The sequence below is a fragment of the Thermobia domestica genome, chromosome 15 (assembly GCF_964235325.1).
Source record: "Thermobia domestica chromosome 15, izTheDome1.hap1.1, whole genome shotgun sequence".
NCBI lineage: Eukaryota > Metazoa > Arthropoda > Insecta > Zygentoma > Lepismatidae > Thermobia > Thermobia domestica.
The window spans coordinates 42,062,874-42,082,600 of NC_137468.1; the positions used below are offsets into that span (position 1 = coordinate 42,062,874).

At 37.7% G+C, this 19,727-nt stretch overlaps 1 protein-coding gene across 1 annotated transcript in view; it reads right to left on the reverse strand.

Moving 5' to 3' along the window:
• The window catches only part of LOC145671000 (uncharacterized), a 51,354-nt gene extending 40,297 nt beyond the window's left edge, over positions 1–11,057 (reverse strand). Inside the window, exons 1-4 of the mRNA XM_081739638.1 lie at positions 10,838–11,057; positions 8,845–8,958; positions 4,547–5,051; positions 908–1,072 (exon numbers count right to left, since the gene is read on the reverse strand). Of these exons, the coding sequence (XP_081595764.1) occupies positions 908–1,072; positions 4,547–5,051; positions 8,845–8,958; positions 10,838–10,931 (878 nt within the window). The 5' untranslated portion in view covers positions 10,932–11,057. The remainder of the gene's footprint in view (positions 1–907; positions 1,073–4,546; positions 5,052–8,844; positions 8,959–10,837) is intronic.
• Positions 11,058–19,727: the final 8,670 nt, after the last annotated feature.

Consider the following 19,727-nt stretch of genomic DNA (forward strand, 5'->3'; position numbering starts at 1 on the left):
TCTGGAACGTGTGTCCATAGGTCGATCAGAGCTCACGCCAAGTGGGCTTTATTGTGACAAACATCGTGTGCGTGGATTTTCTTAGGGTTCTCCGTTTCCTCCCACTTTTTTCATTCCACCAATTTTGTTCATCATTACAAATTCCCTTGACCTTGGAACATAACCGTGGAACTTAAAAGAAAAAGAAACAAACCGAAGATACCTGGGTTTAAAACCACAGGATACGACAGAATGCGAGAAATTACTACGATCTACAGCAAGAAGTTCGCCACCACCGGAAAACACATTTCCAATTACGGAAAGTATATGAACTTTCTTTTGTCTGTCATAGTATGAAACTGACTAAAAGTTGATATTTGGCAGAACTTACTATTATTATTTGCTTTTTTTAGAGGGGAGAATGTGATACGAATACCAGAAATTAGAAACAAGTAAAATAACCTTCACTGAGTAGAGTTTCGGCTTAATGTACTATGTTTATTCATTTAGACTACAAAAGACGGATGATAAACTTAAGTAAATGAAGAATAGGTGAAATTACAGTAATGAGAAAATCCATGAATCTGGATGCTGTCTACCACAAACTCTCCCCCTTCCTTGAAAAGTTTTCAAGACTCATAAGAAATGTTTTATTTTATAACGAACCAACATAAAAAAATACTAGCACTCAGACAATATTCTGGTATACAATAATTTCAAGCACAGTATACCACCAGCTCTTTAATGACAGATTCGGATTCGATTTGAGTGGAAGCACATGCGATTCGCATCGTCCTTCAAACAAATAGCAGAAATCAATACTTTTTCATTTTATGGATCTCACCTTCTGTATTGAGCAAGTGGTAAATATAACCTGCTTTAATATATATACAGTATATATTACTAAGTATTATTATTAGGAACCTACCTTCCCTCTTCTCTATACTTTTTGAAATCAGATAAAACGAAGGTGACATCTTTTATTCTCTGCTGAATTTCCGGTATCCCAAGAGGTTCGCCACTATCGCCTTCTGGAAAAGTGAACACATCCTGCTGAGCGATGTTCAACTGCAGCTCTTCTTCAGCTAGTTTCCTACAATTAGATAATAATTATAAGAATCTGAGGGTCACAGAGCTGATTTGTAACAGTATCTCTGTACAGGATGTCGAATTCAGGACAAGAAGAAATATACTACAGAATTTATTTTTCCCGTTTCATTTTAAAAATCTAAGACTTCATAACTAATGTTTGGAGGAAAGAAAGGGCATAATGTGGCACTTTAAATCTTGAAAATTGCACTTTCTTAAATAAATAAAAAAAAAAAAAAATGTACAGTACAATTACTTAGCTTCTAGTAAAAAAAATTTTTATAGCAATTTTTAGAGAAAATAAATAACAATACTAAAAAAACCTCCCTTGTCAGTTCAGACAAATATATGCATTAAAGACAGTTTCCTCACCAAAAATATTAAGATAAATTATATTCAACAATGAAAAAGAATATTATATATAAACTTCAATCGCTTTACGATTTTCCTTTGCACTTACGCCTTTATTACTTCGTAGTTTCTAAGACTGAATTTTAAAATATTGTACGAGGTGGCATTCTCTCATTGTTAACATCAAATTTATTATTAGAAATAAATCACACTACACACATTCTAAGTGATTAAGTAGTGGACTCATCTAAGTGCCTGGAGAATGTTACGTAACATCAATGTTTCAAGTCCTAGGCTAATCCCTGTTCACAACAGTTGAAGTTAAAAGAGGTGTTTCTTTTCTTTTTACTTATTCAAAACATATCGAATATCTTCCACTAAAGTGTACATGTTGGAGAGAAATGTACTGAAAATACCACTGCGATATTGATTTCAATCTATCTGCATCAATTATAAACTTCACTATTAATAAATAAATAAATAATACTTATCCTCAAGAACTTGAATGTACACTCATGTCCAAAATGATTATCGCATATCTACAACTGTCTTCTTCCAACAATATAATACGTTAATGATTTTGCAGGGTACTTTTAATACTGATACTATGTGTATAATCGGGAAGTGTATATTTGTGGTAAATCTCATAGCAAAAGAATTACAAATACGAAAATTAGAATGAGTAAAACAGAATGTTGCTAAATGGACGAGAAAGTTTTATTTTCGTTCCCATTGTTCTTATTTACTGCTCGTTTGACATGAAATTTGTCACGCACATGTCTTTGCCGATTATACACATTCTAACATTATAAGAAATACCGGGCGAAATCGTTATCAAATTATATTCCTACACGAACATATTTATAGACATGCGACAATAATTTTGGACATAAGTGTACATGAATGTACTTCTGAGCTCTAGAACTAAAACTCACAAAAATGAATTAGCATTTACCCAACGTATAACTACACAGGAACATACAATACGTCTAAACCATCATTATTACCAGATCTTAACAGTTATATATGTTCTTAATTTTCAGTTGCAGGTAGCAGACACAATACATTGATTAAACAATTCACCTAAGTTATAAAACTATTTAAGCATTGTTAAAATCATGTAACAAGATAAGTTATTATACTATTACATCTTATTCTTTGAAAATTCCGTATATATACTAGTAGCTGGCATATCCGCATTCGGTGTACGGGGTCTCGGGTTCGATTCCCGTCGGGAAACCTTGAAATCTGAACGAATTATGGTGGTTCGGATCTAAACTTAAACTTCAGGTTTACATTTCATATGAGGTTGATGCTGACAACCGACGCTAAGCTCCAATCAATAGACTTGGCATTTGGAGAAAATTTAATTTCGTAACAGAAAAATTAGGATATAGATACCTAATTCAAAGTTTAACAGTTTACTGGATAATAAGAAATTGTATCACAAAATGTTTAACAAGATTTAAGTAGCTTAAGTAGCCTTTGTTCAGCGGTTTGGTCAGTTTATTGTATATGTTACCTGCACTTTAAAAATAAGACCTGTGATTGCTTCGACTGGTACCAACGGACTTAAAATAGCATATGTTACAGTATAGTTATACGTTGTGTAAATATTTGTTCATTTCTGTGCATCTTAGTTTTAGAATTCAACTACTATACCTGTAAATAAACAGTCACATGTATCACTAAATGTGTAACATTAAAATTGCCCTACACAGTTTCGACACATACACATGTTTTCCTCGGTAGACTGGAGTTAAGTTTTGACAATATGTGTCACTTCTTTTGTTAAATCTGTTACTTTAATTGTGTATTCAAGTTTTTGAGGATTTGGTGTTTTATGTGACATTATTTCATAATTGACGCACTTAAGTGGTGATATACTGAAAAACCATAGTGCAATCATACGTAATTTCAGTGTATTTCTTTCCAATGTGTACACTCTGATGGAAGATGATGTGAATAGGTAAGGAGATACTTCTTCAACTTCGATCAACTTGAACATGGGATCAGCCCAATCTTGAAATAGTAATGTTTCATACGATTCTTCTGGCACGTACGTAAATTGGGCCGCCGTGGTTCAGTGGTAGAGCACTGATCTCTGGTGTGTGGAGTTCCTGGTTCTATCCCCGTTCGCGTTGTGGGTTTTGAGATATATAAACGCCGTATATGTGAGTTTTCTCGGGATTATTACGTTTCCTCTCACCTTCTACATTTCACCATTTTATTCAATATCACCATACTGTCTCCTTTAGCCTCGGAGCATAAGCGTAGGACGTAAAACTTTCGTGAATTAGTTATTCAAATTGTCAGTTAAGAAACACAGTATTTTCGGAAGAATATCAATTTTGTCTTAATCCCTTTCACTGGAAATCTAGACTTAGTGGTAATCAATAAATAAGTGTATGGATTATGTAATAAAATTCCAAAATGTCCAGATGCTACTTTAGATAATTCCGGAACAATCCCTAGCCTCAAACGGTATGCCTTACATGAAGCTGTGAAAAGACGCCAGTACAAACCACAAGCAAGCGAGAATTTAATTTACAGACAATAATGATGGACTGAAAACTAACCGTGACCTTTTTGATCGCTCTGAAAAACTTAACCCAAAGTCTTCTATGAAAACAAAGAAAGACCACTACAAATCAGTAAAATTAATATTCTTCACAAACACAAGGTTTTCTATACAAGTGAACATACTAGGCCTAGAATTTTAAGATGGTACCTCAAACCGTAACGGAAATAAAATGAAATTAAATATTTGTTTAATGTCGTACAATTATGCCCTTTGCGCTGAAAGAAACGGATTGATTGATTGATTGAGGATTAATGGGACGCCAGCATCGATGTCATTCGTCCCTGTTACGAAGGATGCTTAATGAAAGTGAACGGTTATGTAAAATTGGTAGAATGAGAATGTAGGAGAAAATGGAGAAAACGAGAAAGTTCATGTTGTTCAACACGAACTCACATGGCATGGGATCAAACCACAGGTGCACTTTGTGCCACTGCACCACCGTGCTCCCTTAAAAGAGGACATATAATGAAAAAAAAAAAAACTAATTATATTTTTAAAGCATGTATAAAACAAATTCGAAAAATTCAAGAAATTAAAACTTACTTATCTTCCGCTTCTTTCTTCCTAAGCTTTTTTGCAGCTTTTTCAACTGGTAAAAGATCATCGTCATCACCATCATCATCATTATCATTATCTGAATCTCCTGATTTCACTCCAAAATCATCGTCGTCTGGAAGGTCGGAGTCCTCATCTTCATCCGTGTCCAACTCACTGCTACTCAGCTCACTTAACTTCACTAAACCTTCGCCATCTTCTTTGTCCTCTTCGGCAGAAGAATTCACTTCATCACTCCCACCCTCACCAGTACTATCATCATCACTGACATCATCATCGGAGCCGAGGGAAAGTTTCCTTTTTTTCGTGGCGGGCTTAAGCCATAACTGGTTGTCATCAGTGAAACCAATTTCAGTTTCATCATCTGTTTTCTTTCCTCGCTTTTTACTCTCCTTCACAGGCTTCTGTGCTACAGGCAGCTTATTATTACTCAAATTGATTTTCTCCTTATTTACGAAACCATTTACAAGTTTGGGAGATTTTTCACTCGCTTCTGAAAAATGTAAAGATACATATACTTGGAAAATACACAAACAACTTATTTCCAATTAAATTAAACTCAATGAAGCACCCAGATGGTAACGGCAATTTCTTCTCGTTAAGTGAGATAAATATGTAAAGACAGTTACTCACAAAAATTTAACTTACTTGCATCTACGTAGAACACGACTTCAAAAATGGTGAAAATATAACTTACTTTAAATAACACCAATTTTCGACAAAGACTTCTTGTAATAGTCATTCAAAGAACATTAAAATTATCTCTGGAAACTGTCAAAATATGCAGTTCTACAAGATATAGACATTCTTAAGAAGAAGACAAGGGGACACTGAAAGATACCGTCATTTGCCGTCACCATTTGGGTGTTTCAATAATTTAAATATCTAATTATTAATATGCATCCACTGCGTCATTAAGTAAATTTATTTTTACTTACCGATTAATATTAAATTGCAGAACACATTATTGTATTGAACTTTATTTTTTTATTTTTTTAAGTTTCACGTCCCACGTCCCATATGTCTGCTCTTCAGGTTAAAGAAGACGATAAAAATAAATGTTAAAAAGGACATTATGTAGCATCCGTGCTCTGAGAGGGATTCAAACCTACTAGAGACAGGTTTTTCAATTACTAACCTAATGCTTTATACCGCTTAACCATCCCGTTCGGCAGGATTACATTACAATACAACTAATTAAACTAAACTAATTAATTTGGCCTACGAAACCCGGAGATTCAATGCTGCGTTCACAAGAGCTCTCCACTGACTTCTATCCTTAGACAACTGGATCCAGTTGCTACTCTGTATTCCCATTTCTGCGAGATCCATCTTAATATTGTCTTCCAATCTGCGCCTAGGTCTTTCTAATGGTCGCTTTCCGATTGGTCTTCCAGCTAAGACTTTGAAGGCGTTCCTACTTTCTCCCATCCTGACTACATGACCTGTCCACCTGACCTTCCTAGATTTGATGACCTAACAATGGTAAACCGTGTAAATTATGTAATTCCTCGTTATAAAGATTCCTCCATTCCCGTTCCTCTTGGGTCAGAATATTCTTCTTAGGATCTTGTTCTCAAATACTTTCAGTCTACGTTCTTCCCTCAGAGTAAGGGACCATGTTTCCCAACAATAAAAACAACAGGCATGATTATCGTTTTATATATTTTAAGCTTTAAATTCCTCGATAGAATTCGCGATGACAAGAGATTTTGAAATGAATAATACCACGAATTCCCTGCTTTTAGTCAACATTTAATTTCTTCTAACATTAATATGATTTTCGTCTGAACATATAATGAGTGGGTTAAAAATTCCGAGCCATAGGCCAACTTCGATAACACTAAAGATGCGAAAAAAACGTAAAATTGTTGGAAATATGTACTTCCCAATCTAAAATGCACAATTGCAATTTTTTTCAATTGCATAAGCCGTTTACGCTCCAAACTGGTACGGCACCCTATGTTAAAATGGAACGTAAGGCCACGCAAAACTGACGTGGCGAACGTGCGCATTATATTGTACGGGAACCTAGAATACCTCAAATTGTAAGGGAACACCTCGAATTCCTTTCTCAACAGTACGATTCGTACGGCGAGAGCCCGAGGAAAAGCCTACTGAGCTGGTTTTTCACTAAACAAGGGCGCCATACCAGTATGGGCCCCAAACTACTAGCGTTATTGGAAAACTTCTACAGTTCTAGACTGAAAACTGTATTCCCAACAACTTCCCTCTATTTCCGTTTTTCGTATCATTAATCGTAACTACCTCTCTTTACGAAATTTGGTTGATTCAGAATTTAACTTTGCGTTCCGCACTGATGCTATATAAGACATGCACGTGCACATACAGCTTAACATAGGATCTAAAGTACATGACTTTCCACTGAGAACAGAATCCGGATCTCCCACGACGAAGGCGCGTATGCTAATCATACAGCCATGACGGAATTCTGCAGAAAATATATGAACGCGGAACTGGCAGTCAAGACAAGACGTTCCTCACACTGCTTTACTCCGGTACATTCCATTCCTTTTATTTTCCTGACGTATTCGTTATTTTTACTCTCCGTGACCAAAGCTCTATGTGAGAGGCCAAAAAATGAAATACAAAGGATTTTCAGGAATCATAATTGCATATAATAAGACGGGAAAAAACATCTGGAGCGATTGGACATTCGCCCCCCATCTCACCTCGCGATTGGATAGGACTGAAAGTTACCGCCTATTTTTTCAGCACTGAGGCTATCATGAGACATGGATCTACAGCTTAACGTGGGATTCGAATCTAATGAGCTCGTGTCGGGAATCGAACTCAGATCTATGCAGAAGACGTATACGCTAACCATACAGCTACCACGGAGCTCTCCGTAAGCTTGATGGAATTCTGTGTATGCTACTGTAAGCCACGGTTACCTAGTCATTTCTGATCACAGTTGGATACTACTATATTCCCGAAACCAAGTATGTTTATTTGCTTCAAACATGGCTTCTCAACGCAAGTAGTCATATACTTCAGACATCTACAAAGACATTTTAACGAAGACGATTAAAGCAGAAAAGATACCTTTCTCAGTTCGATCGATTTCTTTAGCCTTTATATCACAGACGAGCACTGAAATTAAAATATAGAATATAGTATACTCTCTATAACCGCCCCCCTTCAAGTAAAAGTCATTTTCGTTGTCAGCTGCGCTTGGTGCTGCATAATTTACCGTACACCAATAAACAAATTGCTACGAGTCGCCCGTACATTAAGCAAAAAATAAATTCGATTGCAGTCGACACCATGGTCACTAATAAATGGCAACTACGCATTCAAGAAATAACTTGAAAATACATAAAAGAAAGTCACAGACTTTTAATAGTAGATTTTCACATTATTTTAAAGCCCAAATGTGTTCATAAAATACAGCACTGTATTTCATTATATATCATACGTTTAATCACAGTTCAGTTTTGTGCTTTTCTTTAATCAATACATAATACTGTGTAAATAAGTGTATTGAGTATTCATGATAATGTAGGGTTCTTTATTCTACATAATATTTCGTTTAACTGACCATCACTAGAGCAGCTTGTGGCCGGAAATTCCGACTTAGTAAGTTAAATTTATTGAATTAGAACACTTGTCTTTTTTTTAAACCATTATCAGGATGTCCACTAAAATTCCAAGTGAAATTTCGTGACCTTTTCCTTATCAAACCATAAAATTTTATAACATTCAAAAACTAATAACAGTACTTTTATTCTTTAGCACTTATCTTTATCTTATATCTACTTTCAAAGGCTGTTCCCTGGAGCGATAAAAACTTGGTGTTTTCTCACATCACTTTCAGTATATTCACTGTATATAGTCTGGTTTTGCGATTTGGTAGCGTCTGAAGCGTGCTTTGCTTGCGACTTGGTAGCATCTAAAGCCGACCACAGACATTTCTGGCGCTGAATTTTGACGTTTAAAAGGAAATTTAGTCTCTACTTACATTTGTACAGATTAAAAAAAAAAAAAAAAAAAGTTGTCACCCAAAAGCTAAACTTTTTCTTGACTTTCACGACCGATTTCTGATTTCGTGACATATTCTAGAGATGCTATACAACTTACGAGCCCTGAAACGGTGATTGCCGCTTTAACTGACTTCATTTGTTATCAAACCAGGGTCCGGATCCGTGGTGGTCGGTTAACAGACAGCCTACTGTAATTGCTAGACAGCAAACACTCTAACATGGAGTTACCGTCAGCCACAAAAGACAAACCAAAGATTTGAAAGAACGCTTGAAGAAAACTACCTCTCTGCTGCCGTTCCTCCTTCCTTCTCTCTCGCTGTTCCAGACGCTTTTTCAAACGTTTGAATTTCCGCTGCTTTTGTCGATGAGTAAGCTTCTTTCCATCTTCATCATCTTCTGTATAAAATAAAATAAATAATAAAGATATATATTTTAAAACAACACAGTGTTAGAACGATTAATTATATTGTCTGTATTTAGTCTTACTTCCCTTTTGCACCAAGCAACGTAAAAATCATGAATCTACAACGACAATAATAATATATAGCTTCCACGCACATAAACACTCACTGGGAAAAATGGGATTTTTTACTGCCAACCTATTATATAGATTCTAGGCATTGGAGAACCAAGAGAAAAAAAAAAATGAAATGAAATCTTTGAGTTTTACGTCCCACGGTTATGCCGGTTAGGCTAAAGGAGACGGTGATGATGAGTAATGAATGAAATGGTGGAATGAAGAAGGTGGGAGGAAACGGGAGAACCCCGAGAAAACCCACGCACACGGTGTTTGTCCACCACAAAGTTCACTTGGCGGGAGAACCAAGAGATCCTTTTGAATAGAAGAAATAGACCTTCTCTGAAAGCGTAGGGTTCCATTTCAGTTTATCCAGGACATTTAACCCAGCATCGTGGGCCGCGGTGGTTCAGTGGTAGAGCGCTCACTACTGGTGCATGTGGCCTTGGTTCGGTCCCTGCACGCGACAAGTGATTTTTGCGGTGGAAAAACACCGTGTGCGTGGGATTTCTCGGAGTTCTCCCGTTTCCTCCCACTTTATTCATTCATTTCTAATCCTCACCGTCTTCTTTAGCCTAGCCGGTATAAATGTGGGACGTAAGAATTTATTCTATTTCGTTTATAACCCATCATCTCAGATTTAGGTACATAAACGTTTCGAGAGTGGTTGGAGCGGGGTCCCCTATCAAATAAGTATATGTCCTGCGACATCAAAAGTTACAAAACGCATACAAGAATACTTCTTTCCTGTACAAGTTGCCATACAAAGGGGTACCTATATTTATGAAATATGAACTAATCTTAACAGAAAATGAGAAAATTACTGCCTTAGAAAAACTTTTTTATGAGACTAGTTCCATTAATGGGTGCAGATTGGCTTCAGAGGGTCCTAGTATATGCAGTTCATATAACGCGTATTACCGGTAACAGAAATAGAAACAAACTTGTGCTAGATGGTCATTAGAACCACGAATGCCATCTAACCGAGTCGAGGCAGAAGCGCAGCAAGGGTCCCAAGAGGTAGCAAGGAATAGATTCGTAGCGAGTAGGCGCGTTAGCTTCGGTGGGTATACGCATAAACAAACACAGTTGAAAGTGCCCGCTATCTCGCTGCCACTCGGGTCCTCTGCTGCACTCTTGCATTGACTCTGTTAGATAGCTCTCGTGCTTTTCCGCGAGTCACCTAGCACAGATCGCTTTGTATTTTTACACTTTACTTTAGTTTCTATAGCATATCTTGGACAGTATTTACACTCAAAACGGTCAAGTGCATGTGCACTGAGGAATTCATAAGAAACACTGTCTAAGCTAATGACAACAAATTTCCTCATACTTCAAAAAAAAGTTAACTTGCATACACGGCACTCAAGGCGAAACACCTTAATTATGTGCATGTCAGAGGAAGAGAAATTATATTTTCAAGCAATTTCTTGAGTAAACATTGTAGTTAATATCTGCAAAGTATACCCTGCAGACAGTTTACGCTCGTATTATCAACCTACACAATTATTTGGCCAGGAGCTAGGAAAATAACTTGTATCTGGTGGTGCCTCTAAACATTACCTACTAAAAAAGATACAGACATGCGCCAACGGGAGATTCTTTAAGGCATTTATGTTATTTCCAGAATGAAATGTTTTGCTATTAAACGAATTTGATTTTGGAATCTTGATCTGTACGATACTTTACATTTCTTTTAAACAGTACGAACGCGAAAAAACTACTGAAGATTGGTTCAAATATAGTTATCGTACTTACTGAGGTGTTTTGGGAAAATAGGATCTTTTTGCTTGCGAGCTTTTCTTCCAGGCCCTCGTTTTGGTTTCTCTGCAAAATTTGCCTTTCGACCCATTTCTTATATTACTAGAAATATGTAACTATTTACAGATTTGAAAACATGGTCCACATTTCACGCACTTCGAATGCACAATTCCATGCGTGTGTGTTTGTGTGCTACTGTTCACTGTCTCGTATCGTTTTCTTCTTCTTTTTTCTCTTCTTCAAGAAAATTTTAACTCCTGCCTCCAAGGCAATTAAAAAAGATGGACCTTTGGCCGCCCCACCATTGCTTCCGAATGCAATTGCGAATGCGAATGCGAATGCGAATTTCCCAGCACGTGCAAATAAATTGGAGTCCCTCGACTAGTTCCGACCTGCGAATAGCGAAAACCGACGAAAAGATGCGAATGCGAACGATCCCAACATGCTGGGATTGTTCGTCCGAATTCATGCGAATGGAGAGTTGTCTGCAGAGAAATTGAGCGCTACATGAGAGAAGAAAGTTTGTTTTGCGTGAAAGCGTACGACGTTGTGAGGTGCGGAGATGAAAATAAAAATAAAAACAAATAAATGTTGATGATTTAATAAATTGTGTTTTTGATAAAGTTCCATTGTGGATCCAGGCTCATCCAAATTACCACAAACCATAAGTCGTGAACAAATTACGGGGAGTTGTAAGTAAAGAACTTGGAGTGGAAGGTATGTATTCTTTTTGTTTTTTCTTTAAAATATGAATATTTAATTAATACCTCATTGTTCCTCAAATAATGAATTTACGAATACATGTAATTATTGACTAATATGTTTGAAATAGCAAAAATTGGTTTTTTACTCATGGAGAAAATTTTCTTAGAAATTGGTTGATTTTGCAATCTCTAATTTTATTTAGTTAATTTATTTTAAAGTGAAAATAGCGGTTACCATAGAAGCATAATAATAACAGGAGCGACATTCACTCTATTTTGCACACAAAGGAAATTAATAGATATTATTATTATTATTATTGTTATTATTATTATTATTATTAGTATTATTATTATTGCTCTGAAAACTTTGAGATATGAATTTTGAAGCAAAAATATTTCACATCGAAGGTTTGAAAGAGACATTGCAACTTGATTCGCATTCACAAAACTTCGGATGTAGTAGAGGCACATGAATTCGCAGATCGCATTCGCATTCGGATACAATGAAGCGCGACCTTATGCAGAGTCGTAATGACACGTGATTAGTGAATACTAAAGAGTTCGAGTATATTTCATGCAATAGGCAGGCGATTAGTATGGTTTTAATCATACGTCAAAACGACTCTGCATAAGGCCCAAAAGAGAAAGAGAAAGATGGACGCACAAGAGAATATGACCAGCAGTAATCAGGGGACACAACAAGAAGAGAAGCTATGCTGAGAGAAACAAGGGCGGATAGGACCACCGGGTTACCGGGCGTCGCCGGTGCTCCTCCCTCAATGAAGAGCCCCCAAGATGTAATATATAAAGGGAAATTTTGGACTGAATGAACCAAAGTTTAAATTGTGAAAATCGATGTGGCGTTGTGGAAAGAAAGCAAAGCTACTAGAAACAGATACTGATACCTGCAAAAGGCTCACATCCTAATTTCGTGCCTCCAAACCTGTAAAACTATCAACCACTGACTCACTGCCAACAAACTGAATACTATTGAACTTAGCGATCATACCTCATCTACTACGAATGTTTTGTCAGAGTGGAAAATGAACAGTAAAATTTTAGTTTCATGAATGCTGAAATTGGTGCTCCCACCACATCAACTACGAATGTCATTGACAGAGTGGAAAATGAACAAGAAGGATACACTTCCATGAATCTTAAAATTAGTGCGCTTCCAACATCAGCTATGAATGTTGCTGTCAAAGAAAAAAATTAACAGAAAAACTCCACTTCTAGTGATTCCACTCGGAAGTCAGTGAAAACATTGAAAGGCGTGATGCAAGAGAAAACAGAGCAATGAACTACTTCATACGTCCACAAGGGAATGATACAGGCCCGTATCCACAGGGGGCTAGGAGGGCCGGCCCCCCTAAACTTTGGCTGGCCCCCTAAAAGTTTCACGGTAGGCTTGCAAATGAACTATAATATGGTGATGAAGTATAATATGATTGGGTCGGTCCCCCTACCTTCTACCGCCCTCCCCCTGAATTTTTGAGCTGGCTACGGGCCTGGAATGATATCTTCAAGTTTTTGAGTTCCATCATCATCAACTGAAACAAAGCATACCTTTTAATCCTGAATTTGCTTATAAACGAGCAGATGGCACCAAGAAGGCTTGGCTGTCATATTGTCCAGCTCAAAATGCTTTTTTGCAGCGTGTACACAGCTTATTCTCCAGATCGAACAAACATGTATCTTTAAGGTTCTGTACGTGACAAACATAACAAGTTTAACAGCGAATAAGAGAACACGAGTCTTCCAAAATACATTAGACTAGTATGGATGTTTACATTTCTAACAAAATAAAATATGGTGTTAAGAAACTACTTCCTCATGAACAGGTAAAACAACGGCAGTATCAGGTTGAGAAGAACAGACAGGTAATGTATTGAGTTGTCAAAGTGCTGAACAGGGGCGTAATTTAAGGGAGGCATAGGTGCAATTTGCCTCTCCCCTGAGTTTGAGATTTATATAGATTTTATCAATAGAATAGTAGTAGATCAGTGAAAAACGCGAAATTTTATTTATATCAAGGAGTCTTGCCCCCTTCCCCAAGCAAAATCTGATATGACATTCCCGGTGCTGAAACTCATTGATAAAAGAGGACTCTAAAGAGCGAATACAAAACGTGTTACAAAATTGTCCAATTTGCTGCTTTTGAATTTTGCAGAATTGTAATTTGTACATTAATATTTGTCCAGGTTTGCTACTAGCATATACATTTTTGTTGACTTTGCTTATAACTCAAGTAGCATTGTGAAAGAAGTTTTTCAAAACTGAAATACATTAAAAATAGGTTAACGAGTAGCATGTCGCAGGAACATATGAAAAGATTTATGAGGACGTCTATTGAAAAAGATTTATTTTAAAAAAATATTTCGAATGAAAAGGCGATAGAAACAGTAGCATCGAAAACTAGTACACTAAAACATCTGCTAATTTTGTATTAAAGTATACGTACTTCTTGAACTTCATGTAATATAGGGTTTTAATTGTTAATTGTAAATACTATTTATTGACTTACTGTAGAAAGGAAACTGTGCAACTTGATTTGTGACATTTATATCTTAGTAGCCCTTGCGGGGAGAAAGCGCCCGCGCCCCTCTAATAATGCCTATCCGTTCCTGGAGAGAAATATTCTCAAGCCATGGAAGCAACCAAAATAGGTGTAGATTCTAAAAATTACTGCAGTGACCATCCAGAAAAAGTTAGTAGCATACTTGCCCAGAAGGACGTTATCACATTTACCGGAAGGAAGATTGACCAAGAAAATTCCATGTAGTATGGAAAGGAAATTACAACTACAGAATGTTCTTCATAACAGAGGCGTCAAGGGATATTTTCTTTATGACCTTCAAAGGTTCAGATTTTGGCTCGCGAGCAAGAATTCCGGGAAAGTACAATGACAACCAACGTAGAGTGTCCCATCACTAGAAGCTCAGCTTACCACACACGCAGAGAAACAGAACACACACAAGTGAAGAAACCACGATCCGACTCTTTTGAGGCCCACACAAAAATGCAGGTGAAAACCAAACACTCAGATCAAGAAACCACACACTAGAGAAATCGCCTCCCGAATCTGAATGGACATCCTAGTGCACCTGACATCACCAACATCAGTTCTGCTCTGTACGTAAACCACTGTTGGAGTGTACATGGATATATTGGTGGCATTGATCATTTTCCCATAGTAACTACACATGACGGAGTTGCTTTTCCGAGCACGCCCAATCTTCATTTCCAACCATCTTCCACTATCCGTCCTCATATTTCTCAATCATACCAGAGTGTAACAGACAAACTTCTCCAGCAACTTCGAGATCCCCACCCCGAACTCGATTTAAAATATCTAAGTCAAATTTTCCTTGGAGGAACAGACATTGCAAACAACTTCTTAATGATTGTAAGAAGCAAAATTATCACTAGCAACAATTTTGTGGTACATTCCACCCTCAGCAGTGGCGTAACAATCGCCTTCGGACTCCACAAAATCCCTAGTGGCGCTCCTTCACCCATCGAATAGGCCCCATGCATGACCATCTATAAGTTATGCGTACGCGCAGAAACAGCCATAAACCGAAAATGATCAGTTGGAGGGTATCTGCCTTTTTTTCTTTTTGTATCGTTGTGGTATATTGCTTATTAAAAATATACTTATGTAAAATTCGGACTTTTTTTTTTTTTTGCAGTAGTAGTGTTAATAAGCAATAGTAATGCTAATAATTTGATATGCATATGTAATAAACTGCAAGCGAAATGAGCAGGAATTTTTATTCTTGTCATGTTCGGAAATGAAGAACGCGAGAAATTGGGGCTCCATTTACATAGTTTGCATTTTTATATTAAAAGCTTGGGGCATCCCCTAATATACGGAAATGCCCTGCGCCCGTAGGTAATGCCTATCCTGTCTACCCCACTGACCCTCAGGCTGCTTGTTCTTCTTACTGGAGTTTCTTTTTTACGAAATCAAATTACAAGATCTCCTCCACGAGTTTTACCCGCGGCTGGAACTCGCCATGGATTGACGATTTTCATCGTCTTGTCATGCTGCCTACTAACATCTTGCTTGGGGAAGGGGGCAAGACTCCTTGATATAAATAAAATTTCGCGTTTTTCACTGATTTACTACTATTCTATTGATAAAATCTAAATGACAGATAAACCATCCAACCACTTGCAGTTTCAACAACCTAAAGAACATTACTATCCAAGAACTGAACCTATTCTTACACTCTCGACGATCCACAGCTCCCAGCAGATATCAACAACTGCATAATCTTTCTCCATATGGTTGATATGTACTGCTTTAAATCTACTCTCTAATTTGGAGTAAACGACACGTTCCACCTTCATGGAAAGAACTACACCCTCCATTCCAAAAGAAACCGAACTTTTGAAAACAAATAGTACCACTAGTGCCATCTGTTGTAATATTTTACCGGTAGATGGCGTAGTCCCTCATTGACAACTGGTATAAATGTCATGACATTTGGTATAAATGTCATGATTTGGATGCACGGCAACAAAGTTATTGCGTTTCAACTGTCAGTGTGTTGTGTACATCGGTCGGAAAATGAGTTTCAAACAACGAGCTGCAATTGAGTTTTGTGTTAAACTGGGTAAAACTTTTAGTGAAACGCACCGAATGCTACAAAATGCATATGGTGATGAGTGTCTATCCCGTACGCAAGTTTACGAGTGGTTCAGGGGATTCAAATCGGGTAGAGAGACGCTGGATGATGACGAAAGATCAGGCCGTCCCAGAACCGGATTATCGGAAGAAAACATCGAAAAAGTGCGTGAATTCATCAAACATAACAAAAAATCGTCGGTGAAAGTTATTGAAATGGAATTAGGCATTCCTCAAACAACCGCATACCGCATTTTGACCGAAGTTTTGGACCTTAAGAAGGTTAATTCGCGGTTTGTACCACACAAACTCACCGAAGACCAAAAAGTTGATCGAATTGCGCATTGCAAAGACATCGTTAAAAGTGCTCGGCAGGATCGAAACTTCTTGAAATCGATTGTAACTGGTGACGAGACGTGGTGTTTTGAATATGAGCCCGAAACAAAGCGGCAAAGTGCTGAATGGAGAGCGCCGGATGAAGGAACACCCAAAAAAAGTCGCTTGGTGAAGTCAAAAGTTAAGGTGATGCTGATTTGTTTTTACGATTCAAAAGGAATTATCCACAAAGAATTTGTTCAGCCCGGCCAGACAGTCACTGGAGAGTTTTACTTGGGCGTCATGAAGCGTTTGCTGGCAAGAATTCGTCGTATTCGGCCCGAATATCGCGAAATCGGCAGTTGGACTCTTTTGGACGATAATGTACCATCACATCGTTTGCGACTTGTAACTGAATTTTTGGTCAAAAATCACATTATTCGGTTGCATCATCCGCCCTATTCACCAGATCTCGCTCCGTGCGATTTCTATCTGTTCCCGAAACTGCATTTGGCGATGAAAGGAAAGTGGCACGCATCGATTGATGCCATTGAGAAGGCGACGACCGCCGTAGTAAAGACCATTCCAATAAAGGACATGGAGAAGTCGTTTGACAACTTGTTGGAGCGTGCAAATATGTGTATCGATGCAGAAGGGGAATACATTGATTAATAAAAATGATTTGTTCCAAAATGTACATTGCTTTTTTGTTTTTTTAAAACGTTCGGTTTCTTTTGGAATGGAGGGTGTAGGAGTAGTCCCTCTACTAAAACCACATACACCAATCTGGCTGGCTCAGAATCATCGTCCGACTACTTTTATCTTCGTTGGTTAGTGAAAGTTTTTGAGATTGAACTGACACTTGGAATATAACTTTATTTCCACCTGCATTAACTAGTTACCGAAAAGGTATGTCATCCATTGCCCTTCTTCTACGTAGATATCTAGAACGCCTTTCAAAATCGACAATATTTACTTGATGTTAAGCTGGATCTAGAACATATATATGATTCCATCATTCTCGATCGAATCATCACTCATATGGCACACCTCCATATTCCTACACCTTTTCTCCGCTTACTCATAACTGGTTGGTACAGCGTCGCATCTGCATTAAATACATTAATAGTTATTCTCCATACCATTCAACTCTCTGGGAATTTCTCAAGGTTCTGTTCTCTGTCTAACACTATTTAATATATTCACACTCTCTCCACCAACGACTTAAAAGAATGATTCGTATTTAACAATACTGTGATGACTTATTACTATACATCAAAACTAATAACGTAGGAGAAAGGCAACGTATCCTGCATGTCGCTTTCCTAAAACTTCATTCCTGGACCTCTGAAAATGGCATGTCAGTCAATTGGGCGAAATCATCTTGCCCATTCTTCACCCGAAAACATATTTAATATCCGACCCATCTCCTGGTTAATATCACCCAGTTACAAGTTACACCCACCTTGCATTATCTTGGACTTCATCTCGACTCCGAGCTTAATTGGAAATATCATATTCAAACCCTAACAGTACTTCAAGTGGATGTCCTGAATTAGCCACAAAGGTTGGGAAACGGACTCCTCCCTCCAACATGTCTGTACTCAAGGTGTGGACGCAAAATTCCACTATGGCGAAATTTTGCTCTCCCCGCTACCTAAACGAATCAGTGAACATCACATTCGTCTTCACATTCGTGAACATCACATCAATTATATTTCGACCACAAAAAACTGCACCTTCAGTACTTATGGAAGAAGCTGGAAACATTTCATTCCCAGTGAAAACAAATTTTCCAACAAAAAATCTCATTCAACGCATACGTTGCAAATCCTCATTATCATTATTACCAAAACTATATCTCTTATACGATAGAAATCTCCACACTTGCGTAAATATTATCCTCTTCAGTTCATAGGTGCACACATGTGCACCTCTGGTTTTTACGTTTTTGCTTCTATTCTGAAGCTTGCATCGTAGTAGAAACTGCTTTGTAACCATCCACATTTGCTTATTACTAATCTTGTTCATTAGATGGCACCAACAATAATCATATTTCAAGCAATAGATACAAGAAAAGAAAAAAAAAGGGGGACCGCTTGGTGCCAGGACTCTAGAGGTTAAATACAGTTACCTTCGATTTATCTATCATCTGCTTTATTCATAGTTGGCTAAACCAACTATATCGAGGACCAATACTACCATGTTATAACGCGCAATATGCAAATCTTATATATATATTTCGAAATTTGAGCAACCGGTAGTCCCATTCAAATGTCTTCGCTCCAGGCCGGTAGCAAGCCCAAAAATGTAGGTTCGGCCTGGTAGAAGTTAGGGGGCCCGATCCAGCCATACTATAGTTCATCACCATATTATAATTCATTTATAAGCCTACCCTGAAAATTTTGAGCGCAGTAAAAATTTAACGGGGCCAGCCCCCTAGACCCCCTGGATACGGACCTGCTTCGCTCCATTCAGCCTCAAATAGTGCGCCATCTCTGGAAACACCACATTCAATTTCATCACCCAAATACTATTTTTATCTGAACGGATGTTTTCAAACAGCTTACTAAGCATGAATTTGTGGTTGGAGCAGGAATATAAATATACTGCGCTTAACTATTCAGAGAGTCACCGAGTTACCCCAAATACAGAAATTTATCTGGCAGAAACCTGGGCAAGTGGCACGAGATTGAAAGTCGTCCTTCAACGGAATCTACCTATAGCTGGCATTTGCAGTAACAGCCTAAGTACTCTAGAAGGAATACGTAGAAACCCATGGATGTCTGCAAATACATGACTACACATTAATATTTATCAACAACTTCGAATATTAAGCAACAATGATCAAGTTGTCTCCATCCTACCATCAAATCCATCCTAGTGCGACATCCTAGGAAAAGCAGTCAGTGATATCCTTAGTAGATATGCAATCAAACATGGCACGCTAGTAATCGTCTACCAGCATCTGCCTGCCATCTCCCAACTGTTGCTACAGAAACCACAAACCGAATGGCCAACATATCAACAACTACAATGATCAGGATCTGGTATTTATTAGTTGGAAATAGAACCTTTCTTCCACCACAAAAAAATGAGGGGCTCCTCATAGTTGGACACGAAAACATCATTGTTCATATTCTCACTCCGTCTCAATACGGTTCAGACTACCATCCTCCAATATAAACATGAGCAGCGCCTCTCCTGTTTGTGTTACTATGGAGGTTCTATCGAC